This window comes from Danio rerio, chromosome 16 (genome assembly GCF_052040795.2).
Source record: "Danio rerio strain M-AB ecotype USA chromosome 16, GRCz13ab, whole genome shotgun sequence".
Lineage (NCBI taxonomy): Eukaryota > Metazoa > Chordata > Actinopteri > Cypriniformes > Danionidae > Danio > Danio rerio.
This window is the reverse complement of record NC_141036.1, coordinates 8,037,644-8,065,623: the sequence shown is the minus strand read 5'-3', so window position 1 is coordinate 8,065,623 and position 27,980 is coordinate 8,037,644. Positions and strand designations below refer to the sequence as shown.

At 33.8% G+C, this 27,980-nt stretch overlaps 1 protein-coding gene across 16 annotated transcripts; it reads right to left on the bottom strand.

Moving 5' to 3' along the window:
- Positions 1–356: 356 nt before the first annotated feature.
- Positions 357–27,899, bottom strand: cnot10 (CCR4-NOT transcription complex, subunit 10). 16 transcript variants are annotated; one of them, XM_087285644.1, is made up of 20 exons: positions 27,008–27,246; positions 26,645–26,698; positions 25,450–25,544; positions 25,194–25,355; positions 24,128–24,278; positions 23,843–23,982; positions 21,665–21,751; positions 19,409–19,492; positions 19,184–19,301; positions 17,237–17,386; positions 15,753–15,958; positions 14,829–14,950; positions 12,882–13,061; positions 12,671–12,751; positions 7,974–8,087; positions 5,741–5,871; positions 5,620–5,655; positions 2,769–2,896; positions 1,092–1,167; positions 357–949 (listed from the first exon to the last, which is right to left on the bottom strand). In XM_087285644.1, the coding sequence occupies exons 3-20, from the start codon at positions 25,528–25,530 to the stop codon at positions 783–785; spliced, it is 2,214 nt and encodes a 737-aa protein (XP_087141770.1). In that variant the 5' UTR covers positions 25,531–25,544; positions 26,645–26,698; positions 27,008–27,246; the 3' UTR covers positions 357–782.
- Positions 27,900–27,980: the final 81 nt, after the last annotated feature.

Sequence of the window (27,980 nt, the reverse complement as noted above, 5' to 3'; positions counted from 1 at the left end):
TTTGTTATGCATTGATCCTCCGTTATGCTCTATAAAAAGACTTTCATTCTTTTTAAAATGACAAGCCTCTTGGGGAGCAATCTAATGAGCCACATGTAGGCACTAGCATCAGATGGCTAAAGAGAAAAACAAAGGCTTAAAGAAGAGCTCTTTTTCTCCGAGGCATCATTGACAGCACGTCAGATCGGGGCAACAATGGCGAGAGATGTGGGTGGAAGGGAAGAGGTGTGGGGGTAGGAGGGTTTAGCATAAGAAAGAGCCAGCATGAGAAAGGTGATGGGCCACCCTAAGGGAAAAAAAGAGAGACCACACATGAAAGAAAGCCGACATCTGTCCACCCACGCAAGGGACGAGCCTTCAGAAATCAGGACGTTTATTTGAGTTCTTATGCACCAGTAGAGAAGGAATAAAGTCATACAAGGGAGATCTTTTTAAAAGCTTCTACAAGCGGTCCATGAATTTATGCTAATTAGATCTTAACAGTGACCTTTGGTCCATTGATTTGTGACAACCAGGTGATCTTTTTGCAGATCCATGCAGATTTTCAATCTTATATTCTGTAACTTCATCTTTGACACTGATCCCATAAATGTCAGACCACTAATAAGTGTAAATAAAAATTTATTTATAATTTCATAGACCCCAAAACGCATACATATTTCTAACAGACTGCGACAAAAGCACCACCCAATTCCTGCAATCCCTCATCTGTTTTGCTGCAGCCTCATAAATAAAATTTAAAAAGATACGCTTGGTGTTTTGGGGCTGTAGTGTGAGTGGAATCATTTGCGCTGTACTTGTGTGAAGGACGAAGGGGTCTGGATGGGCTGTACAGGCTGAGTCGACTGGAAAGAAAGCGGTTTCTTCCGGAAGTCTGGAGAAGAGCCGGGCTTGACGGAGGGGAGGAGCTGGTTGCGTTTGATGATCTGTAGAGCTAGCTGTGTGTTTCCTGCGGAAGCGATAATCACGGTTTAAAACGATTGATCAAGGAGAAAATAATTAAGTGTCAAATGATTTACCCTCTCAAAAAAAAAAAACAGCAGCATTTCCCAGAAGTCACGGTGTAATTGAGATCTGGGTGTGTGACTCACCGTTCTGCAGCTCTAAGTAGACGCCCAGTAATATAGCTTCTGGGGGAATCTCTTTAGTGTTCACCATTGAAGCAGCCTATGTAGACAGAAATCAAATAGATTGAAGATATACTTTACATATGTTAAAGTGTTTGCATCTAATGCCCAGTGAGGATAACTACAGTGCGTCCCAAAAAACACACTATACACTCAACCATGTAGTGTTGTCCCAATTGGAACACAAGTTTTTTTTTTTTTTGTAAACTAAACAGAAATTTAAACCATTTCTCTGTTGACATTTAACTGTTGCCAAACAATATTTAAATAAATGACCATACCAACAAATAATACCTGTCATGAGTACATCCTAGGGCCACACAATAAATCATTTGAGCATTGATATCGCAACGTGTGCATCCTCAAAAGTCACATCACAGGATTAGATTATCTATTAAACATTAAAATAAAGATTTTATTTTTATAATATTCTATAAAATTATTGATACGATGATGAACAAGTGATTTTATGTTTGATTGTTACATTTTTGTATTTGAATATTCTAAGACTCCACAGCAAACCATGAAGCACTGTTTATGTAACTTTTAATTTTGCTCTGTCAAATGATTGTAATTTATTATATTTTATTTTTCAAAAACAGATACAAAGACTGCAGAACATTTGAAACTTAGAACTCTAGAAAAAATAAGCAGAAAAGGTGTTACATTATTATTGATTATGCATATTATGTCCCGTTTCCGCTGAGTGGTACGGTACAGTTCGGTACACTTTTATGGCCGTTTCCACTGTTAAAAGGTCCCAAAAAGCGAACCGTACCATACAACTTTTTGGGTCTCCTTTGCAAAGGCTACCTAGAACGACAAAAGGGTACCAAAAGGTGGAGCTAGAGTAGACGCAGAGCTAAACGCTATTGGTTTACAGAGAAACATCACTAGCGCATGCGCAAGCAGGAGAATGAAAACAAACGAACCGCCATTTTTAAATACACAGCCGAGACATTACATCGTAATACTATATATATGACCAACTCAATGTTGCCAGTTGTATTTTCAGCAAGAAAGTATAGTTTAAGTTTTAATATTTTATACAACTGTAGTCATTTATATTTCATAAGTTTAAAGATTTTTTTTTATATTTCTTTTAAGTGTTTAAATATTTATATATTCATATTTAAGTTTTATTTTCCTGTACCTTGGGGAATATTTTATATCTGTGAGAAGATGTTACTTGGGAAATATTTATAATAATGACTGTCCACATAAAGCTGTTCATCTAAAGTCATATTTTGTATTATAAAGGTTAAAAATAAAATAAAATAATAATCACAAGATCAAGTCCCTTTCATTGCTTGGATATTTAAGCTTATGAATTATATAAAGCCTGTTTATACATTTTATGTAATAACTACCTTAATAAAAAACTATGTTGTGAAAGATATCTTCACCGTGAAATAGACTTTCTCACACCGTGAAATTAAAGTTTGGTCATTTCACTCAGCTCCTGCTCTTCTACTACATCAGCAAAACTGTGATCATCGAGTGCATGGTGTTTTCAGTTAGAGTGCGCTTTCTTACTCTATTTTTACTATAAAATAGCATGGAATAGCGCATGTGTATGTGATATTGGACTCACTTTATATTATTGTGATTTTGATTCAACTGCATCGACTGCTTGTTTACCTGATGAAGGCACTTGCGGGCTTTCTCATATTCACTCCTCAAGCAATATGCACTGCCCAGGTTGAAGAGCATTGTGGCACGGGCAGAGCTTACAGAGCTGGGGTAACACAGAGGCGTCTGCTTCCCTGCTGATGAATGCATACCACAAATAAATACATACAAAATAAACATTCTTATTAACAAATGTTCAAAGAATAATGTTTAAATCTGTAGTTTACTACACCAAAGTGAAAACTATTTGTTAGTGTACTTTAAAACAAATACATTACAATATTATTTAGTCTTAAGACATATTTAGGTAAATACTCATGTTTATTAATGTCATGGTTGACAAATAACTAAATTTTTTCTCTGTTTTAAATACAAACAAAAAAGAATTAAAACGCATACAATCATATTTATGTATACATATTTTGTGTAATTATATGTAATATACACAGTCAAGACCAAAATTATTCAAACCCCTGGCAAATTCTGAAGGTAGGTAACTCTTCTAAAGCATGGAAAAACCACACTATGTTTGCAGATATTTAAAAAACATGCTGAGTAAACATTCTTGCTTATCTGAAAAACAATGCTGAAGTCAGATATTCTGCTTGAATATGTGTGTTACGTGCTGGAACATCTGTCTTTGTTTTGGTCCAATGCCAGTTTAGCCAATTGTATTTCAGCACCCCTGGGTGCCTTGGTGGAAAACAGCTTATTTGATTCATTCAGTCAGGAAGGCTTAAAGTATGCATCTGCGACAGAAAATTTGACCTCCGGTGGAAATGAGACACAGATTCAGAGTTCCACTCGAGGAGGTTATTAATTAGCAAATAATATAAACATTATGAATGTAAACATTAGCTGAGCAGGTTACATTATAACCCCATGTCCTAACAATACGCTACGTGACGAGATTTGCAGTGATAAGCAATTTGGCTCTTTGCACCAGAAATTTAAATACAGCCATTCAAAAGCACAGAAAAGTGCACTATTTATTAAACCTCTTTATTAAATTATTAAATGTAGATGCTGGATCACTGATTTGTGTTGGTTTTGAGTCACAGTTCTGAAGCTTCAAATTCAATTTCAAATGGTTTATTTTCAAGATCTGAGGTGAACTATCTGCTGCTGCTTTCAGTGGTATGACAATAAATGTCATGTAAAATGGCATTCAAACTCACATTATTAGCATTTAACACTGAATAAAGCACATGAGGTGTATCTGAGGTGGTCATCGTCAGTTTATCCTGTTGTTTAGCTGCAATAAATTAAAAGTGTTTCTAAAATACACATTTTAGGTGTTGATTAGGGCAAAAACTCAATTTAATTTGGAAAATATTCTATCATGTGATGTTCCTTATATTTAGAAAACGACTTAAATCAGCTTTTAGGCTTGATAGGCAGACACGCTCCTGTTGATGTCATCAATCTGGCAACTTGCGCTTGCATGTGTTTTGTACGAAGAGTGCAATACCTAATTTAACCACTGGGTGTCAAACTTACATACTGCACTTTTAAAGATACCAGAAATGACACAGGCTTCTTCCAAAAGATGAGATGATGATGTATAAGAGGCATCACTGTGGAAAAAATATTTCTCCACTTTTTTATTTGCCAGGCGTATTAATAATTTCGGACTTGACTATACATTTACAAACAAACAAAAACAAACAAACACACACACACACACACACACACACACACACACACACACACACACACACACACACACACACACACACACACACACACACACACACACACACACACACACACAAACAAACAAACAAACAAACAAACAAACAAACACACACACACACACACACACACACACACACACACACACACACACACACACACACACAAAAAACTAAATGTAAATAAAACAAGTTCAAACTATAAATAAAACCATTCAACCTTTTAACTACCCCACCAAAAAATGTTTGGATTGCATTTCTTAACTCCTAATGTTGCTAGGTAACACACTCAATGAATTTTTTTCAACACATCCCATAATTTCAGCCTCTAACAAATGGTAGATATGTTCGTTTATGGTAAAAGTATCGGAATTAATACATAAACTATGAAAATTGTAAAAATTATAAAATGTAAGACCAATTTATTATTTATATAATATTCAAAATAAAAATTCAAAATAAAACAAAATTACACACTAAATCATCTTTATTTTTTGAAGTACGCCATAAAATATTGCAGATTCTCATTTAACATGTGTTCTTGTTTAAACCAAAATCAAGTGTAGCAGTGCAACAGGATGTTTGTTTGATTTTTTGTAAACCAACATTGCTGTGTGAAAGATATTTCATGCTTTTCATGATAAAACAGTCATTCTTTAAATGACTTAAACATTCTTTATTTGAAACAGTTAAACCATGGCCAAAGGGTTAAAGTTAAGCAACTATAACAAAATAAACAGTTTTTTTGTTAATTCAAATATTAAAAACGCTATCTAAAATGTATTTAGTTTATGAATTTTATAATGAAGGTAATATTATCAATATTTAATAATGACAGTAATGAATTAAATATATTTGCAGTATTTTTCAGCATTTGTAATGCTGGTTAATAAACATAAAGCTGCTTTTTAAGAGTAAAAAAATCCTTAAGAAAAAAACATTAATAAACATTAATAAATATTAATAAACATTAATAAAACATTAATAAACCTACTACATATACTATATATAAATACTATAATAATAAATACTAAATACACTACTAAAATCATAATTTGTAAACGTTAAATTATGTAGTTAACTAATGTTGGCAAATAAAACTTGACTGCATTGTTACAATTTCCATTTTAAATAAACTAAAACCACAAGAATCAAATGTGACTTACAGGACTCCACAGGCTCCAGATCTCCTTTATCAGAACCTGTCATTAACAGCACACGTCAATAAATAACACACCATGTAAATGATCATTTATAGATTTTGATAATGCCTGTGTGTATCAATACCTTGGTCCTGTTCGCTGGATGACACCCCTAACGAGACGTCAGTAACGTTCTCCGGGTTGAGATGTGCAATAGCATCAGAAATCCTGTCCAGCGAGATCAGGGCTTCAGCAGCATATAGGTGACCCAGGAACCTGAGACACACAGACACACAACCACAACTCATTAAAAATTGATTATAGATCAGCTGAATACATTGTTTAAAGCCATTTCTTAAGACAAAGACTAAAGCTAAACTGACTGCTTTGTGCGCACTGACTCCCAGCGTTAGTTTAAGCTTCATCTGTGCCTGGGAAATCGAACCAATACAAACAAACAATACTTGTACATGGACAACACTAATTTTAGTATATTAAGATGATTAAGAAGAAAAAGATGTGAAGAAGGTCGAAATTAAATCGATTAATCGCGATTCTGAATCGAATCCTAAAAGTTCAGAATCGATTCTGTATTTAAATTGGATTGCAAAGAAAATAATTAAGTGCTCTGACAGACATGTATGTATTCTGCTGAATTCGCTTATTTTTGGACAAACTTAAACTCAGCATGAACCGGAAACTGAGACTATTTTTAGTTTTTTTTTTTTTGTTCTGTGATAAAGAAATTGCTAAAGTAAATGAGAAGACGGTGGGTGTGGCTTGTTTTTTCTACTGCGTGCTCATTGGATGTAGAAAAGTAGGCATTTAATTAAGAAAACTTTGGGAAAAGGGTTTGGGGAAAGTCATTACAACCTAACAGACACCCCCTGCTCACCATTTCTGTTGTCAAAACTGACAGTTGGAGGGGCGTGGTTAAGTATGTTAGCCACGCCCAATGCCTCAGACAGACGTAATCTGAGACTTTATCTAAAAACAAACATATAGTGTCTTCAATTTTGGATTACAAGGGCATTTTTTTTTTTCTTAATGACATGCACAGATGAATTGTTCACCACAAGCCTAGCAATGTGAGCTCACAAAATCAATATGGTTAGTTTTGATTTCATGTGTACTTTAAGGTTGTTGAACATGTGCTTTATTCACTGTATAATTTAAACATTCTGATTAAAGAGCCACGAATAAATATCTCACTTAGATTTTCCGTTTGATTGCATTAAATAACAGGAGTGTCAATTTAAAAATGCACAGATCTACAATGAAAGCATTACATTCCTAACTGTAAATAGCAAATGCGCCATGGCTCGACACAACTAACTCTTAAAGGGAATAGGAGATAAGACTCTGATCGGTCTATTCTCTAAACACATCCAGAACTCATAAGAGAATAAGCACAACCCTGTTAGGCCAAGCGGGTTTTTCCATCCTTAAAATAGCAAAAGTGGATTCAGACACTCCCTTAATGCTTTTGCACCCTGAGATTTAGATTCTGTACCTATTAAAATAGAGCCCTAAATGTTTTAAAGTAACGACACAATATTTCATGTGTACCATATAGTGTCATAAATTTCATTGTTTCTTAAGCATGTGTAGTTGTCAAACATGTCCTTTGTAATCTTTTTTCCAATACTTTGCATGCATTTAAACGTATTTTCTTTCTATTTCTAAATATGTTTGGTGACTAAAATATTATTTGAATAAATATATCTGTTTAACTAAATGTGTTTTGTTCAAATGCACCAAAATATATGACCTATATTCCCTGAGAAATGTAATGAATACTCATTTTCGGGTTAAGCCCCTGATGTACTGTCAAAAGCCCCTGATCTTTTAGAATATGTTGCACTTAAAAAAAATAGGTTGAATAACATTTATTTTGTTATCCAAGAACTTAAAATTACCACATACATTACATGCATTGCACTTAATGCAGTTTTTCTGTCGGGTACTTGTTTCTACCGTCAGGTAGGAGTGGGACTGTTGTCGCAAGTCAAATGTTAAAAAAATCCCACCATCATTCATTCATTCATTATTTTGAGAAGCTGAAGATGATGAGGGAATAATACAACTGATTCTCTGAATAGTTTTAACCACTGATGAAGCTTAACGTTTGTTTTCACAAAAAAGGCGTTTAGTGATTTTAGTTCCTCACAAACACTGACCCCACCAAAAAAAAACACAAAATTGTGAAAATGAAGTGGTCAGGCAAGGTGGGACCTTTTGTTTGACTGGTTGAACCACATAGCAAACGCCATGTCGCTCAGGGTTGTCTGTTTTAGGAGGGCAAATATTTGCTGAATGTTGTGAGAGCAGGACCCATAAAAGAGGTAAATCAGCCAGAAATGGAGAGACGGACTCACTTGAGCGATCCTGACAGTTTTGCCTGATGCAAGAGCTTTTCTGCGTGGTTAAGAGCCATTAAGTTGTCCCCAAGAGCAAGAGCCACATACGCACTGCAGGCTAGAATGGAGCACCTTTGAAGAGAGAAGCAAGCAGATTAAACCATTTACAACCAACAAAATAATTTCACAGAATTTAAAGTGACTTTTCACAGTTCTTTCTGGTAAAGAGAGTTATACCAGAGTAACCAGAGTATATGCAGGAATCAGAGAGTAAAATACCTTTTACGACCTCTTTTAAGATTCTTCCCATACATTTTAAGACCTTATAACCAGTTTAGGTTTTAAGCGGAAACACTGGCGAGATTTTAACTTTCATATTTACTAAATATTATGTAAGAGACTAATACAAAACTAAACATTATTCATATACTGAAAAGAAATCTAATTAATTTAGCTAATTCAGCAGGTTGGCGCATATAAAACTGCAGAAATAAAGGTGTTGACTTTATTACTGCAGTAAACAAAGCAGCATGATGTCAAATCTAGTAGGATTTCATAAACTACACAGCATCCTGATATTCGAAGATTTAATTCAGGCGAACTTTAGCATACAACCATACATTGCATATTTGAAAATGATATAAAATTGAATACTTTGCAAAATAGCATTTAAGACTTTAAAACTTTTAGGGCCTTAAATTTCTCTACATTGATTTATTAACTTTTATTACTTTTTAAGACCCCGCGGGCACCCTGTATACACTCTGCAAGGTTCAGTGTTGGACAATTTCAACAAATCCAACCACAAGAATTGCCAGCTGCCTCGAAAATCGAATTTAAGGAAGGTTTTTTTTTTTTTTTTGCAAAACATCCACAATATGGTAATTACAGGAATTAATACACATAGGCAAAAAAGCTAATATCAGTTTATGTACATAAAATTCAGTGATTGCCTCACAGCAAGAAGGTCGCTAGTTCGAGTCCCGGCTAGGAAAGTTGGCATTTTTTTGTGAAGTTTGCATGTACACCCTGGTTTCCTCAGGGTGCCCCCATTTCCATTCCCATGTCATAAAGCGTGAATCATCTCAGACAGGTTTCTTAAACATGACAATGAGTTCACTGTACTCAAATGGCCTCCACAGTCACCAGATCTCAATCCAATAGAGCACCTTTGGGACATGGTGGAACAGGAGATTCGCTTCATGGAAATGCAGCCGACAAATCTGCAGCAACTGCGTGATGCTTTCATGTCAATATGGAGCAAAATAGTACCTTGTTGAATCTATGCCACGAAGGATTAAGGCAGTTCTGAAGGCAAAAGGGGGTCCAACACGGTAGTAGTATGGTGTACGTTATAAAGTGGCCGGTGAGTCAAAATGATTGGCTTTCTTGTGAATTTTGTTTCTTTTACAAACATAACCCAAATTAAGTTTTACAGAGCAAGATTTATTTCACAGTAAGTCTGATAATATTTTTTCTTCTGGAGAAAGGCTTATTTGTTTTATTTTGTCTAAAATAAAAGCAGTTTTTAATTTTTGAAAAACATTTTAAAAATCAAACCATCGCTATAGAATAACTTGCCTAATTAACCTAGTTAAGCCTTTAAATGTCACTTTAAGCTGAATACGAGCATCTTTAAATATATCTAGTAAAATATTATTTACAGTCATCTTCACAAAGATAAAATAAATCAGTTATTAGAGATGAGTAATTAAAATCATATTTAGAAATGTGTTGAAAAAAAAACTTCTTACCTTTAAGTAAAAATTAGAGAGAAAAAATATACAAGGAGCTAATATTTCAGAAAGGATTCATATATATATTTATTTTACATTTTAACAACTGTAATATTGTTCAAAATAATCTGGTTTTTCAATGTCCCTGCAGGTGAATCTAGATGTTTTATATATTAACAGACAGTAGTAAATGCACATGAACTTGTGTGTGCATCAAGGTGAAGTTGAACATGATAGGCTAATTTCCTAAATGCTCAACTTTGTTGCTGATGCTCCGTAAGAGGGTATGAGTAGGTAAAGAATAGAGTGCAAAACAGAGAAATACTCAGTGCTCTGAGCGGCTGCCTGTGACACAATAGGTTTCCAGGAAGAGCCCTTTGAGTAAATGCTGCCAGGGGCTCGTAAAAGTGTCAGTGTATCAGGGTGTCAGTGCAGGGTCAACACAATCCACACTCCACACCCCTTCCCTTCACAGGGACCTACATCCGGCCAGCCCTCTGGAGCAGACCGTCCCCCTGGATCAAAGATGAGGGGGAAGGGGACCGAGAGCAGGATGGAGGTGGGGTGGAAAGTCTAATCAATTCTCAAGGCAAAAAAAAAGCAGATTGCATAAGTGAACAGTGAAGTGTGTGTGTTTACAATAAGAAAGAGAGGTGCATTGTGAGCTAGTCAAGGAAACAAAACCTGTTGTCAGAGGAAACTAACAGAGTAAAAATAATGGAGGTTAATTGCTTTACAGCAGTTACCAAATGAAAAAAAAAACACTGAAAAATTTAAATGCTTTCTGTGCTGACAAGTGCCCTCTTGAGGACTGCTTTTTATATAAAATACAAAAATGCTTTGCTTGCTCAGTATTTTTGCCTGGTTTTACAATATAAATATCAAACATTACTTAAAAATGTTAATGTAAATATGAATCAAAAGCACTGTAAATAAGACCCTAAATTAAGTGAGAAAAAGATAAAAATGTCTGGCTGAGATTTGCTCTTCAGGGTTTGGACTTTCAGCAAAAAAACAACTCTGAAAACTGGACTGGCGCAATTTACTAGAACTTCTCTGTTAATTGTAACTTCTATGTTATGTTGCTGACAATCTACATTGTAAAAGCGCTACAGAAATAAAATTGAATTGAATAATTGTGATTTATAGAAAAATGGATAGCTAATTTAAAAAAAAATATATAAATATAAATTATATATATATATATATATATATATATATATATATATATATATATATATATATATATATATATATATATATATATATATATATATACACGGGGCTTTACATTAACACCCGCCAAATGCGGGTAGATATTGGTTGAGGCGGGTAGGACAGCCACTCCTACTAGCCACTTTGGCTGGCTAAAACTAATTTTTAAATTGCCAGTGCTGGCTCGTCGTCACTACAGAATACACTGTTAGTTTATGTCCATTTGTCTATTTGTGTACAAATGTGATCTTAGAATCGAGAAGCAGCACGACTGACAAAAACAACTTTTCACACAAGCAAAAGAAAGCAGGTGAATGAGAGGCTTTTCACACTCACTGACGAGGGCTTTAGTGTTGTGCGCACAGGTGATTTGATGCGTGCCACTGTTTAATAGCTCCTGTGCAGTTTCCTCAGTCGAAGCAACTATGCCTGAAAATGAAACTAGTCCTATGCTCGTGCACCCACAGTCCTTCAAGAGCTCGAGATTCTTTGTAAGCAGCAGTTGTTGTCGCTTTTGCTTTAACCATTCTTTGTACAGATTATTAATTGGCCAAACAATAACTGTGTGCGTGGCATGATCCTTTCATTATTGCGCACAGAATGTTTTTACCAGCTTTCTTTTGCTTGCTGTTATTTTTGTTAATATAGTTTAATAATCATCCTTTACAACAATATTGCTTTAATATGTTGTTGTATGCATAGTTAACAGAACAGACTGTTGTGACTATCCTTGTTGAATGTTTCAAATTTGTCACATCTTGGATCTGCTGAGGCGTTTAGACGCTTCCTTTGCAAATAATACATAGAACATCAAGTCTTAATTTGTTGCTGTTTGTTGCAGAGCTAGTTGAACAAAAAACTGATATGAAATAAACAAAATCAAACGAATTTGGCCATCAAACACTGAAGGTAAGGTCTAAAGACCATGTGCTCCCAGCAGGCCACACCCAGGCCTATGCACAAATGTGCATAGTTTTAGATGCGTGAGAATATATATATTTTTAAATGTCAGCTGTTTTGTTGAATAAAAAGTGTATGTATACAGCAGTGTTTTGCTTGTTTTGACACATTATTTAAAATTTGTGGCAAGGAAATAATTAGTTTGGTGTGGCCAGAGAAAAAAAAAGTAAATCCGTATTGTGTTGAGCACTGAAAAGTCCAGTGAAAGAAAACTAATTTCAATGCGACACTTTTTTATGAAAGCATAACTCATTTGCTCATGCTCATTGAGTAAGCTTATAAAGAAAAAAAGTTAAATGAATGAGGAGGCAAGTGGAAACGACACAAAATCTAAATGAAGTCATTTTAGCACGCCGCAACTCATGCCAAAGTCAAAATTATGCATATAAAATATATTTTTCCAACTACAAAATTATGGCCAGTGAAAATGGTGAGTGGCTGTTAACGGTGGAAAACTACTAGCCACAGTGGCAAGCCATGTATGTATGTATGTAGACAGATATATTTATATATGTGTGTGCGTGTGTGTAAATTATGTGCAACTAAGCTTAAAACAAGAAATAAAAATATCTAAATTAGGCTTAATAATTTTCAAAGGGGAAAGTATATTTTAAACCCTTCATATGACATATTTTATGGAATATTTTGGGAAATTATACTGGAAAAATAAGCAAATTTCTTTTAGCAGTGACATACATAATTTGTCAAACAATTGGTGGAGCTAAATCAAATGCGTTTAAAAGAGACCATTTTACCTCAGGCCTTTTTTATAGCAAGTCCATATAAAGTCTCCTGTAAGCTCACCTGAGATTCTCCACTTCCTGCTTCCTCAAGGGCGATGAGGGGGCAGCAGGAATGAACTTGTCCCCTTCCTGGGTTTTCCCACTGTCAGGCAAATAAAAAAAAATGATGGTGAAAAGAATGTATCTGACAAGTTCTTCATTGTGTTCAGTCAATTCAGGTTACTTCATGATCAGTTATTTTCAGTGCTTATGTTGCATGGATGTACAGGTACCTGCAGGCGTCGCTGGTCTCGCTGCCGCTTTCTGTGCCGCCTGACTGACTGTAGCTCTTGGAGCCGTTGTCTGGTTTACTGTCGTGCTGTTGATGCTCTGGCAGCAGGAGTAAAGCATTCCGCAAACAGATTGCTGCAAATTCCATACTGGCCACTGGGATAGCTGCCGACTGCGCCTCGCTGCACACAAACACAAGCAGATGGGTCCATTGGTTTCAGGATGGTTAATGGATCAGAATTATTTCTACTGATCTTTGATAAAGTAAGAAGCTTTAAAAGAGTAAAGTTTACCTAAAATTAAAGTCTCACCCTCAAATAATTCAAAACCACTACAAGTTGTGCTTTTCTTCTCAAAACAAATTAAGATATTTTGAAGAATGTTGGACAGTCACATTATGGCAAAAAAATACTATGGAAGTCAATGGATATTGGTTACTTACATTCTTTGAAAATTTACATTTTCTTCAAAATCATTAAAAGTTTTGTTTTTTTTCAATAAGAAATAAGATATTTTGAAGAATGTTGGATAGCCACACAGTAAGGCAAAAAAAAATACCATGGAAGTTAATGGATACTGGTTTCTTATATTATTTAAAAATATATATTTTCTTCAAAGTCAATAGTTGTATTTTTCTTCTCAATACGAAATAAGATATTTTGAGGAATGTTTGGACAGCCAAGTAAAATAAAAATATGAGAGTCAATGAATACTGGTTTCTAACATTCTTAAAAAATGTGTTCAACAAAGAAAGAAAGAAAGTCATGAGGGTTTGAAAAGCGAGTAAATGAGGACAGAATAAGTAATTAAATAAATAAAAACCACTAACCATCGACTTTCATAGTATTTGTGCTTTTCCTTCAATGGAAGTCAATGGATACTAGTTTCTTACATTCTTTAAAAAAAAAAAAAAAAATATATATATATATATATATATATATATATATATATATATATATATATATATATATATATATATATATTTATATTACTTGCGGTCTTTCAAAATATATATTTTCTTCAAATTCATTACAAGTTTTATTTTTTCTCAATACAAAATAATATATTTGAAGAATGTTGGAGAGCCACATTATGGCAAAAAAAGAAACTATAGTCAACGAATACTGGTAACTTACATTCTTAAACACATATATTTTCTTGCATTCAACAGAGAATGAAAGTCATGCGGCTTTGAATCGAGAGTAAATGAGGACAGAATAAGTAATTAAGCAAATAAAAACCTGTAACCATCGACTTTCATAGTGTGTGTTTTTTTTCTCCTTCAATGGAAGTCAATGAATACTGGTTTCTTATATTCTTTAAAATATATTCATTTTCTTCAAAATCATTAGTTTAATAATTTAATAATTAATAATTCTGATTTCAATGGTATATTATAGTAATATTATAGTAATAATATATTACAGTAATTATAATATATGAATAAATAATAGCTTTCATTTGATGAAAAAGCAAATATGTATTAATATTGTGCTTAAATAGGAAACTATTTGGTACAATAAATTATTATGAAACTTACACAATTGCAATTTCAAGTTGTTTCAAGTACTTTATCCAAAAATTAAAGTATCAAAGTACTTTTCAAACCTTTACAACACTAGATTAAAATTCAAGCATATTCAATGTATGCCTTGTTCAAAGAGTACCCATACAAACCCATTACATAAAAGTTTTGGAACAATAAAGGCTGATTAAAAGGCCAACTATCCCTTTAATGTCTTTGAATGTTATTTGTTCTGAGAGAGAAAAGAATAAGTGCAACAGGATGACATCTTCTGGTGAAACCCTGTCACTACAGTGCATCATACAGTGCATGAATTGGAAATCGCATCCCTCCAATCAGGCAGACACAATCTCAAGCAGCTACATTTTGTAACTCCATTAATAATTAGCAAAATCATGGTTCATTAGTCCAAAATTATTAATACCTGTAGATGGTGTTTTGTGTGGACTGTGATGCTAGAACAATCTTGCGATGGTAGCCCTGCCCAACAACCGCCTGCACGATGCCCTTTTTACTGGGTAAACCTTTTGTTTCCTGCTCCGAACTCTAAGAGGAAACAAATGAAGGAAAGGTTATTAAAATAAATATGAATGTCAAATATATTTCAAAATCATCAGCCTACAACACAAAGGCGTTTCCAACTTTAACAAATCTGGTCATACCAAAATAATTTTAAAAACATGCAAATGGTTTTAAGCATTTGACGTGAACAGACTTTAAATACGACAAAAGAAGTATGTTTCAATTTCTACTTCATTCATTTTCTTTTCTGCTTAATCCCTGTATTAATCAGGGCTTGCCACAGCGGAATGAACCGCCAATTTCTATTTGATATGTTTATATTTCTGTTTCAAAGTTCAAAGTTTTATTTTAAGTTCAAAATAACAATATTTAAATAATAAAAATTAGTAAACACTAAAAAAAGTTGTTATTTTATAGATTTAAAAAAATAGTTCAGCTAAAAATTATTATTTACTCACTATTTACTCACCTTAAAGAGTTTACAAATTTTTATAAGTTTGAAACAAAAGATATTCTGAAGAAAGCAGAAAACCTGTAACCATTGACTTCCATAGAATGAAAAAAAGTACTATGAAAGTCAATCGTTACAGGTTTTTATTCATTCTTCAAAGGATCTTCATTTGTGTTTAACAGAAGAAAGAAACTGAAACAAGTAAAGAGTGAGTAAATGATGATTGAATTTTAATTTTTGAGTGAACTATCCCTTTAATGACACTTTTCTAGGTATAACTATTACCCCCAAACTTTTGAATGGAAGTGTACTATTTAGAGGTTGGGGGAGTCTTTCATGTAAAAACAAAAAACAGATGTGGGTTAATGTCTGTACCCCTTTATTAGCTGTGATGCAGCACTCTGCCAGTCTGAGCCAGAGTCGAGGGTTGGAGTGATACACCTGTACAGCCTCCATCAGACACTCAAACGCTGCCAGCGGTCGGCCAATATGGAGTAGCTGAATCCCGCAGTTATACAGCAGCTCATAGCGCTTATTCGCTAACAGAGCACACATGGGGATACCACTGAACTTCTTAGATGCTATGGGGGAGGAAAAAACAATGTTAAGTACGAGGCTGGGAGAATATGCAATATTTCTTACAATACTAACTTGAAAAAAAAAAAAAGTATGGTATGATCATACTAAAATAAGCAGGTAATTAATATTTTTTTCTGAGCTAATTGAATAATACAAGGTATTTATTTTATTTAATGCCATGTCAGCAACCCAGGCCATTTTCATGGCAAGAACATTTCAATAATAAATGTACAATTAAAAACAACAAAAAATGCATTCTTTTTAAAGTTTTTGTAGAATTTCTTTGTAAAACTATTTGATTTATTTATTATTTTTATTTTATTTATTATAATTTTTTTATTCATCTTTTGAAGTCTACCAGGGGGATGGGCGGTAGTGGGTTTTAAACAAACAAAAAACAAACGAGCACATAAATTAAATAAGATTTTAATATAGGATAAAAATTCTAAAGTGTGTCACTTTGTTAAAAATGGTAAAAGTACCGTAATTAATACATAGACTAAGAAAAATCTGAAAATATAGCGTAAGACCAATTTATTTGAATAAATTATCAAACCAAAACATTTTTGAATGCTAAATTATCTTTATTTTTTTAAGTATGCCATAAAATATTTCATATTTTCATTTAACATGTTGCTGTTTTGTTATTTTTTTTACAATAAAAGCAAAATCAAGTTTAGTAGTGCAACGGGATTATGTTTGTTTGATATTTTTGTGAATCAACAACGCTGTGTAGTGTAAACTACTATTTAAAATGGTCATTTTTAAATGACTTTAACAGTCATTATTGAAAACAGTCAAAACATGGTCAACCATTTGGTGGAGCAGGCAGTTAAAGGCTTAAAATGTTTTATTTTTTATTTATTTTTTTAAGTAAAACTGCTTTTATTCTAGTCAAAATAAAACAAATAAGACTTTCTCCAGAAGAAAGAAATATTATAGGAAATACTGTGAAAATTTCCTTGCTGTTAATCATCATTTTGGAAATTAATAAAAAAAATAAATAAATAAATAAATGTAATTTTTTTTTACTTTAACAGTCAAGGTTTAAAACTTAAAGACTTTAAAAATGACTGAAAACTTTAGCGGAAATAAACAACCCATGTATACAGCACACAAATGCTTGGCACAAAAATATATTTAATTGTAAGTGATGTATTACATATACTATTATCACAGTATTGATATTTTTTCAATATATCCTACGCCTGTAATGTTAACTAACAAACTTGCAAGATATCCATAAATCACAATTTGTCCTCAAGTCCTGATCATCTTACCCTGCGCATTACTGCCGTCGCCAATCTGGGCGCATGTGTGGTCATTTTCTTGAAGTGCTTTTTTAAAGTAAAACAGACCAAGGTTGTGCTTCCCCATGGCAAAATGGATACAGCCCAGGTTATTCCAAAACATACACCTCACACATTCACCTTTGGAAAGTGGAGAAAAAAAAGCACAAGCACAAACATCAGAGAGAGAGAGAAGTTTTAACTGGAATTTTTTTTAATAAGCAAGCTATGTTACTAAGAATTTATGCAAATTGTATTTATTGTAAATTGTATTTATTAAGATGTATGCTAGATATCACGTTATGGAACATATTTACATTTTTACATATATAAAGACAATAAGAATCTGTATTAGTTGTTCCCTCTGTATAGCTTAAAGAGATTGACAGTAACTTTAAAGGTGCTGTATGCAAGTCTTTGAATCTTGTAAAGCATAAAAATACCATGATATGTTTGCAGATATTTAAGAAACATCCTAAGTGAACATTCTTTTTTATCTGAAAAACATTGCTTAAGTCAGATATTCTGCTATGAAAATGTGTGTAACGTGCTGGAACAGTGTCTTTGTTTTGGTTCTTTTAACCCGAAACACGACAGAAATTTAAATACAGCAATTCAGAAGCACAGAATTGTGCACTTACTGCACTCCGTCAAAAATGTACTCCAACGAAAGTTAATTTTCAAATGATTAATTTTATTTCCAAGATCTGAGGTGAACTATCTGCTGCTGCTTTCAGTATATAGCAATAAATGTCAGGTAAAAAAGCATTTAACACTGAATACAGCACATGATGTGTACCTGAGGTAATAATTTTAAGTTTTCTGTTGTTCAGATGCAAGAAATAGAAGCGGTTTCTAATATACCAATTGGAGATGTTGGTTAGAACAAAAACTCCTTTTAATATGGAAAATATTCCTTCCTTCCTGCCGTTGCTTTTATATAGAACACGATTGAAATCAGCCTTTAGGCTCGACAGTCAGACTCCTGTTGGTCTCCAATCTGGCAACCTGCGCTTGCATTTGTTTTGATCCAGAAATGCAATTCCTAGTTCGGCAACTGGGTGTCGACGTTACATATTGCACCTTTAAGCATTCTGTATTAGATGATTTATAGAATTTAACATTTATTTTTAAGGTGCAGAATTGAGGTGTAAAATTAAAATTAGAAATTAAATTACATTCACTGTGTTTTCTGCAAAGACAACCAGAGGTGCTGAAGTATAATTGGCTAAACTGGCAGTGTGCTGGTTATATAAACCAAAACGAAGACAGACATTCCAACACAGATCAAAGATCTTCAAATAAGAACAGCTGATTTTAGCATTCTTTTTTTCAGATAAACAAATATGTTTACTAGCTATTTTTCTTAAACATCTGCAAACGTGTTATTTTCATGTTTTAAAAGTGTCAAAAATGTGCCTACAGCAACTTTAACTGCTTTTCATTTTCAGTATACTTTTTTATTCTTTTCTTTGCTGTTGCAATGTTTGCCATTATCATTAAACCATATGATTAAAGGATCTTACACAGAATGCTGGTCTTCATATATATAATTTCAACGAACATTTTATTGGAAGATTTTGTGACCGCTTGTAATAACACTTGCTATCTCTATGCTGACCAGATCAAGTCTAAGCACTGTAAAACTGCTAATAAGATCATCCAAATGTTCATTTTCATTATCATTACTTTGTTTCTTGCCTCTGTTACTCTCTGGCCTGCTCATTCAGTTTCAGTTGATTGTACAACACAAAAGAAACACAAGGTTAAAAGGTTTAGGGAATCAGTCAAGTCTGGTGGCTTGCTTCTTAGACACCAATTAAGCAAACATGTTTTGGCAGAACCCGGTGTCTGCATTTTATAGTCAAACAAACACTTATATAACATCCATAGGTGTTTTTTGTTTTTAATGTGGTGCATATTATAAAGGTTGTGTACCTGTTTTCAGTGGTCCTGGGTGCTCTGCAATATTTGAACTGTTGAGTAATTTCACAGCTTTACGATAATTTCCCCTCAAATACTCAAAATTACTCTTCAGGAAGAGCGATGGTGCAGACTGAGGGAGGAATGTGTAAAACAGTCAATTAACTAAACGTATATGGCACATATACTGTATTACATGTGGACATTTACAGTTCATGTACATCATGTGAATTTACTCACATTTCCAGATGTGTTCATCACAGATTTGATTTCCCTTTTGCAGGCCTTCAGTGACTTCATCTGGATATAGGCTCGCACTTTATACTGCAAGTACAAACACAACAAACTACAGCTGTTGCTTATGACTGTTAGCTGAAAATATATAAAGGTCTTTTTAATAAGGACTCAATGTTTCCCCTACCATTGTGATAGAGGTTCACCCCAACTCCCCAACGTCACTCCCATTAAAATAAATGTATTTTATTTTATTTATATAGCATAGGATCAAAACAAAACCCACTTATAAGTAAGCCCCCACAAAATCTGTGGGCGCAGATTTCCGCAGATTTTTAGCCCATCATTGAGTTCGTTTACTTGTGTAAACATGTAAATTTATATTTATTCAGTTTCTAAATTAATTTCACTTATATTAATGTGATATAATAATAGTTATATTAAAATGTTTATATGATTTATTTAAAAATACATACGGTTAAGTCATATTTTCTGTCTTTCTGTAGATACCTGCTTTCTCAGGATACCCTGAGACCTGCTTTGTTTACCAAATAAGTGGATCTAATTGGATTTGCATTGTAAACATTGAATAAAAGTTAAATTATTAATAATATGCATTATTAATGTATTATAAATGTTTTTTTGTTTTTTTTCATTATGATACCTTTTAAAATCATTCTGCATAAATCCGCAGAAAATTCTTTGCAGAAATAAACATTTTTGTCTGGCCCTACTTAAAGGGGACCTATTATGTTCATTTTTACAAGACAAAAAAATAAATAAATCTCTGATGTGCCTAGATTGTGTGTGTGGACGAGTTTCAACTTAAAATACTCCACAGTAAACTCAAATTCCACAGAGTTTTAATAACTCTTTGAACTGCCTCTTTTATGCTTTGATACAAATTGTGCTGTTTAGGTGACGGTCACTTTAAATTCGAATGAGATTGAATGCTTTTTTCAAAAGATGGCGAATACAAATAGAGTCAGAGTATTGGCAGTAGGCATGGGACGATAACCTTTGTCAAGGTAGACTGGGGTTTAGAAAAGTCAAGGTTTTTTAAAACCATCAAAATTTTCTGCAATACCGCTTCTAAGGTATCTGTACGTTTTTTTTTGTTTTTTTTAAGTTTTTTTAGGGGGGGTTTAGGACAACAATATCTCCAGCAGAAAAGATGCCATTTTAAATTGTAAAAAAAAATCAGTTTTTGAAACAAATGAAGACAACAAAATTGAATAATAGGGTATATGCCGAGCTAGTGTTTTTCCCATACTGATAAACGTCCGGTGACCTGTTATTGTGAACTTTTTTTCCATTTTATACAGTTCATTTTACAGCATTGATGTTGTAATGTCATTAAAATACATTTAGTTAAATAAACTCCGGCATTCATTTAGTTGCTCGAGCATAAAACTAGACAAAAAGCCATTTACTCGCACATGCCCGTCAGAATTGGCAGGCTAGCGCAGAAGTTCCATTGAATATACTGGGGTAAAATAAATATGATCATATTCTAAATACATGTTATAAAGACATGGCGGGGGGAAATGTAATTTAATGCAGTGCTCCTTGTACAATCTGAAAGCCACTTTATATTGGATATCACTCAGCCAGTGGAGATCGCAGATTTTTAAAGAAAACAGACCTTAAACGTGCTGGTTTTTGCACTGGCATACAGTTCGCCGGAAGCGCTTAACCCAGGTTACTGGCAAATTAAAAGTCCCATTAGCATGCTTCGGCATGTACCCTATTCATTTAGCCTGACATTTTCACTGCAACAAAATATTTGAAATGTTTCTCAAAATAAACTAAAAATTTTCCCTTTTGAACACAATATATATATTTTTTTTTACCCAGACATTTAAAAAGACAATATTTAAGACCAGTAATCTCAATACCGTGATACAGTGAAACCTTAATACTTATATGCAAGGTTATCATACCGTCAGAATCTTATACCAGCCCATGCCTAATTGGCAGCTTAAAAAAGGTGTGAAAAACTAAAAATGTTAAAAAGAAGTGGCTCAGAAGAAGGCAGTGTATGGAGACTACAGTGTACACTTGTGCATTTTAAAACTTAACATTTAACATGCCACTTAGACATTATCTTCAGCTGGTATGGTGTGAAAACGAATGATGGACGGCGGCTTCTCAGTCAGGGCTGTTTATGCCAATGAGGGAGAGATCAGTCATGGGCGGGGTTTCCCCTTCTAATAACAGACTGTTGACTTTTTAAAATCTTTTTTAAACTCAGTGCATTACCTGGTGCATCTTTGATTTAGCGGCCTCAATCATAGCTGTGAACTCTGCTTTCAGAGCAGCAGATTCCTTATTTGTGCTGCTGGCATTCTGAAATATAACATGTGATAGAAGAAGTTTAATGGAAAAATAGAGAAAACTGATTCTGAAACAACAACTTACAATGCAGCGTTCCACGGTCTGACATATTTAACTTATTGGTCATCTGGTAGCAAGAATGTTCTAAATTTTACAGAGACGCAATTAAAAAGATTTTTTAACAACACTTTTATTCAATTACGATGCATTAAATAAAAGCATTTCTGTTACACTGAAAATTGGAGTAAAAACTGCTGAAAATTGTCCTTATGGGTTTGATAAAACTAGCTTTGGTAATCATAAAAGACTTAATGTCGCTGTGGCTTATTACACAACATTTTTTATACTTAAGAGATAGAGTTGACCCAAAAAACTAAAATCTGTAATCATTTACTCATCCTTGACTTGTTCCAAACTGGTTTGAGTTTAAGTGTTAAACACAAAAGAAGACATTTTTAAGAATGTTGGAAACAGGTAACCATTGACTCCCATCGAAAAAACAAATACTATGAAAGTCAACTGACAAAATTCAGGGGTGAACGATGCCTTTAAAAGATGCTAACGGAGATAATAAAATTGGTCATTTATTATTTTTTAATTATGTGTATCATTACAGAGATGAAAAAAAATGAGAGATAAAACATTTTTTGAAGAATGTTGGAAACCAGTAACCACTGATATCCATAGAAGAAAAAGCAAATACTATGGAATTCATTGGTTACCGGTTTCAAACATTCTTCAAGATATCTTCTTTTGTGTTCAACAGAAAGATGAAACTAGTCAAAGATGAGCAAATTCAAAAATTGTTTGGGTGAACAATGCCTTTGAAAGATGCTAACAGAGATCATAAAATAAGTCAATAAATATTTGTTTAATTACGTGTATCATTCCAAAGATGAAAACTATTTCGAATAAAAATTTATTTTGAAGAATGTTTGAAACTGGTAGAGTAGAAAAAAAAATACAATGAATGTCAATGGTTACCAGTTTCATACATTCTTCAACATAGCTTCTTTTGTGTTTAATAGAAGAAAGAAACAAGTGAAAGATGAATAAACTGACTAAATTTGGGGGTGAAAAATGCCTTTAAAAATTCTAACAAAGACCATAAAACGGGTCATGTATGTATTTTATTTTAATTAATTGTATCAATCCAGAGATGAAAACAATAACAAAAAAAAACTTTAAAGAATGTTTAACATGTTTAACATCAACATTCTTCAAGGTATCTTCTTTTGTGTTCAGCAGAAGAACAAAACTAGTCAAGGATGAGCAAAGATGAAAACAATAACAGATAAAAAAAACTTTGAAGAATAGTGGAAACCAGTAACCATTGACATCCATAGTAAAAAAAAAAAAAAAGCAAATGCTATGTAAGTCAGCGGTTACCAGTTTCCAACATTCTTCAAGATATCTACTTTTGTGTTTAACAGAAGGATAAAACTAGTCAAGGATATGTAAATTGACAAAAGGTTTGGGTGAACGATGACTTTAAAAGATGCTAACAGAGATCATAAAACAATTTCTATTTTTTTAATTAAGCGTATCATTCTAGAGATGAAAATAGTAACAGATAAACATTTTTTGAAGAATGTTGGAATACGGTAACCGTTTCCATCGTTATACAAAAGATATCTTCTTTTGTGTTCAAAAGAAAGACTAAAATAGTCAAAGACGATTAAATTGACACATTTTTGGGTGAACTATGTTGTAAAAAGTGTCAAACATGATTATTTTTTTAAAGTGTATCATTCAAAAGTTGAAAACAATAACAGATAAAAAAATAGAATAAAGTGCACAGGTCTTAAGAAAAATATATTATTTGTATTTGTATTATAAAGTGCTTTAGTCTACTATCATTTTTAAAATATTACATGATTTTTTTGAATGTCACAACTGAAAGCACACTTAAAGCCAACAACCCTTAGAAAAATGAAAGATCTAGTGAGTAAGGAACAATCAATCACTAATAATTTTGAAGAGAAGGGATGCATTAAATGTTTTCTGAAAAAGAAAATGTCCAAACACATTTCACTCCAGTGTGATGGTTTCACTTGCCTACCACAATTTTAATTTCGGTATAAAGAGTCAAACATCTCTCACCTCTCCTTTGCCATTTTTACTGGTCCCGTCCTTCACGGTGAGCTTCTCCAGGACGGCCAGCAGGTGCAGTGCCTTCTCAGGCTGGAAAGTGAGGAGGTACAGATCCACCAGCAGGAAACAAACGGCCTGAGCAAACTTTTCTTCTAGGACAGAGAAAGCCATCAAGCCATGCCATACTACTGCACCTGACCAGCTAAAAGACTTTAGCAAGTCCAAGTGCAATACATTGTTTTATAACACTGCTTTTCTGTACAAAAACAATTTCATTTGCATTCTGAAACATACCAAATGGCTCGAGAAACTGGTAGAGCTTCTCCCCAATGCATATGGCTTCTGAATACTGACGCATGTGGTAATGGATCACTGCTTGATTGTAGTAGAGGATGCTGTTCTCGACATCATCCAAACCATCAATATCTTCCACAGCTGTATGCATCTGCAAACAACAACAACTATTATTATTAGTAGAAGTAAGAGTCTAAAGTCATTTTATTGTCATTTGTTAAACAAAATTGGTAAATCAAATTGATGCACCAACACTTCAGTTAATTTATTATTATTTTTTTTTTCTGAAACATCAGTTTGGGCCCAAAAGTGTTTCGATGTGTGGGCTGCAGTAGAGATCTAAAATTTGTAATCCCGCTCCCGGGGGTTGATGTGTTCGCGAACGGAGGAGCAAAGGCAAAAACCACCCAGCTACATGATACAGGGTCCAGACAGCCTATAACAAGCTGTCTGTATAAGCACACACACACATAGATGCACAGCCCCAAGCAAGCGACACACAGCATCACACTCTCACATTCACACACATACATACACGTGCTCGCTCGGGAGTCGAGAGCGATATTGTTAGACCGCCCCCTCCAATTCAAATAACAACAGTTACCGACCGCTCCCACACTTAATTTAGAAATTTATACCATGATACAAGAAATCTAGTCGAGTCCTGCGGCTGTACAATGGGAGCTGCGGGACTCGACTAGATTTCTTGCATCATGGTATAAATCATTCCACAAGATGTTGGTAAATAAAAATGACTATTATTTACAAGAATGTAATAAATTGATCAAAAATTACTTTTTTCTAAAATATTTGAATCATACTGATGTCATATGTCAAAGCTAAATCAATGTTTAATATATAGAAAGAGATGAATAAAACAGTGTCCATAATGTGCCATTTATCTCAAAAAATATATTATATATGTTAATATTGAATAATTTATTAAAAAAAGATTAAACCCTATGATTAAAAAATAAATATCATTTTGGTGCATCCTTAATTTTCCTCTCCAACTCAAAGCCTTCACTTTTAGCATCCCTTAATAGAGACATCAGTGATACCATACCTGATTCTTCAAGGTCATCAGCGTCTGCTTCAAGGTGCTGCTTGTTGTCTGCCCACTTTTATAAAACTCAGTGACCGCTTTGTTCATTGTAATCTTGTAGTCCTCTTTGTTCAGCTCCTGAAGGTTGTCAAGATATTTCAGAGACTCGTCATAGCTTCCAGTCTGGAAGAAAAACGCAATATAATGTCACAGAGATCTGGAAAAAATAATCACAAAAAATATGTCTTTCACAGACATCTATATAATAACTATTTACCTTAAACGCCTCGAAAGCATTGGTTGCAACCTCTTTCTCTAAATCCGACATCCCAGGGGATGAAGCGATGTCATGCTTCATGTCACCAGATTGATCTTAAAAGAAAACAGATGCAGTTAATGACAGGACATATTCAACTCATGCAGTATTCAATTGAGGTAAAGATTGTTTTATTTTCGCACATTCGTTCAGTGAAAACAACTTGTGACTAGGCATTGGGCAATAACCGTTTACAAGGTATACCAGGTTTGAAAAAGTCAAGGTTTTAAACCCGCAAAAATGCTCTACTGTACCATTCCTAAGATAAGTGTAAGAATGTTTTTTTTTTTTTTTTACGTTTTTTAGGATAACAGTATCTCCAACAGAAAATATATTTAAAGATGCCATTTTAAATTGTAATGAAATCAGTGTTTTTGAAAATAATGAAGACAGCAGAGGTCAATGACTCATTTAAATTATGTAGTTTGACATGTTTAGAGCTCCAAAATATTATAAATGTTTCTCAAAATAAAATATATTGAGTTCAATGGGGAATAGTTTTTTTTTAATAATAATAGAGCAATTATCAAAATAATGTGAAACCATGAGATTTTTATCCAAGGTTATCATCCTGTGAGAATTCTTTAGCCTACTTGTGACATGCTCACTACATAGTTTAGCATGGTAATTTAAATATATTCAGTCTGAAATCACACCGAAGTATAACTTGAAAACAACATCAGCACTATTTATTTGACTGTGAACAATGTTGTACTTTAAAAGTCTAATATGATTTCAATATTTAGAATTTGCAAATAATATTTTTTTTTTAAATTATGTTAAGGAAAAAGTCAGAATGTGTGAATATAAAACTAACTTTACCTCAATACTGAGGTAAAGTTGGTTTTATATTTACACATTAATTCGGTGTCAACTTGTGACACACTCCCTATTAGAGGCAAAGTTGGTTTTATATTTGCACATTTGTTTATTTGGAAGTCTCTATATTGTTTACCATGGTACTTTGAATATTCGATCGGAATTAGCATGCAAGTGTGACTTGAAAACAACATCAACACTGTTTAATTGACTTTGATAGTCACTGGCTGCTAGTATGATTTCGCCATTTAGAGTTTGCAAATAATAATTTTACGAAATTATATTATTAAGGAAAAGTCTGAATGTGCAAATATAAAACCAACTTTACCTCTATTACCTCAATGAATATCCACGGACAGCACTGACAGCCATTATATGACTGCAAACTGCTCTAAACAATAAAAACAAAAGCATTTGTCATATATTTAAACAGGCATTTAAATAAAATGCTAACTCAAAAGCCTAAATGTTACACAATAATATACATTAAAGCATTATTTATATTCTAAACTAACTATTAACAACATAACTCATTTAACGTACAAGCAGTACTGGGCAAGATCATTAACAGTTAGCTATCTATTTAGACGTTGTTATTCAAACTATGCACTGTAAACCAAACTACAAACTTTTAGAAAGCTACAAATGTAAAACTTATAAACAAAACAAGAATCTGTTTGCGGAAAAATCCTCTGTTTACATGCCCGGCTGCGCTGGAGAACAGCTGCAGTGTTTTGCAAGACCCGCTGTATGTCAAACACGCCGCCTACCTGAGCCTGTTTCAGCCATTCCTTTAGTTATATGGACGATAATTCACTTTTTCAACCGATAAAGGTGTAAATAATTCCACAATTTGAACCGACGGAGAGAAAACGGAGAAGGTGTGTCTCTTCTTAGCAGCTTCAGAATTCCGCCATGAATATTACCCACAACCGCCGCGCGAGTGTTTTTTTCAAACCGGAATTTATGTTCGCGATTGACATCTATCGGTTTGGAGGAAAAACTACAACAATTTTTTTTATAGTTCACTCAAAATTAACATTCTGTCATCGTTTAACAATCGTTAAACAACCTGTTTGACTTACTTTCTACAGTTGAACACCTGTAACCATGACAGATTCGCCTCGCCCCTTTACTACAAACTAGTCCGTTAGAAAAGTAGGTGTGCTAGACCTTTTTCATAAAATGCACAATTGCCCATTATGCTTTGCGTGTAAGCATAAGAAGGATGCTTTGAACTTCTGGTCTGCAGCTTGATGCGTATCTTCAAAGAGCTTAGAATGACCAAGAAGCGACACTCAATAGAACGTCCCAATGCAACAGCAGCGCCCATTTCACCATCCAGCTTATCCAGCAAGTTTTTACACAGCGGATGCCCTTCCAGCTGCAACCCATCACTGGGAAACATCCACACACACATTCACACACACACTCACTCCAGAAAATTTAGCTTTCCCAATTCACCTGTACCGCATGTCTTTGGACTGTGGGGGAAACAGGAGCACCCAGAGGAAACCCACGCGAACGCAGGGAGAACATGCAAACTCCACATAGAAACGCCAACTGAGCCGAGGCTCGAACCAGCGACCTTCTTGCTGTGAGGTGACAGCACTACCTACTGCGCTACTGCCCCATGACAAGCAGCTGTTTTGTTTTTTATTTATTCATTTAAA

Excerpts from the sequence above, each read along its gene's own strand:
- cnot10 (XM_087285639.1), bottom strand. The coding sequence starts at position 25,530 with ATGAAGCATGACATCGCTTCATCCCCTGGGATGTCGGATTTAGAGAAA. Across the intron at positions 23,986-24,127 it reads CCAGTTTCTCGAGCCATTTG|AAGAAAAGTTTGCTCAGGCC; the intron begins GTATGTTTCAGA and ends TCTCTGTCCTAG. Across the intron at positions 950-1,091 it reads CTACTTAGAGCTGCAGAACG|GAAACACACAGCTAGCTCTA; the intron begins GTGAGTCACACA and ends TCGCTTCCGCAG.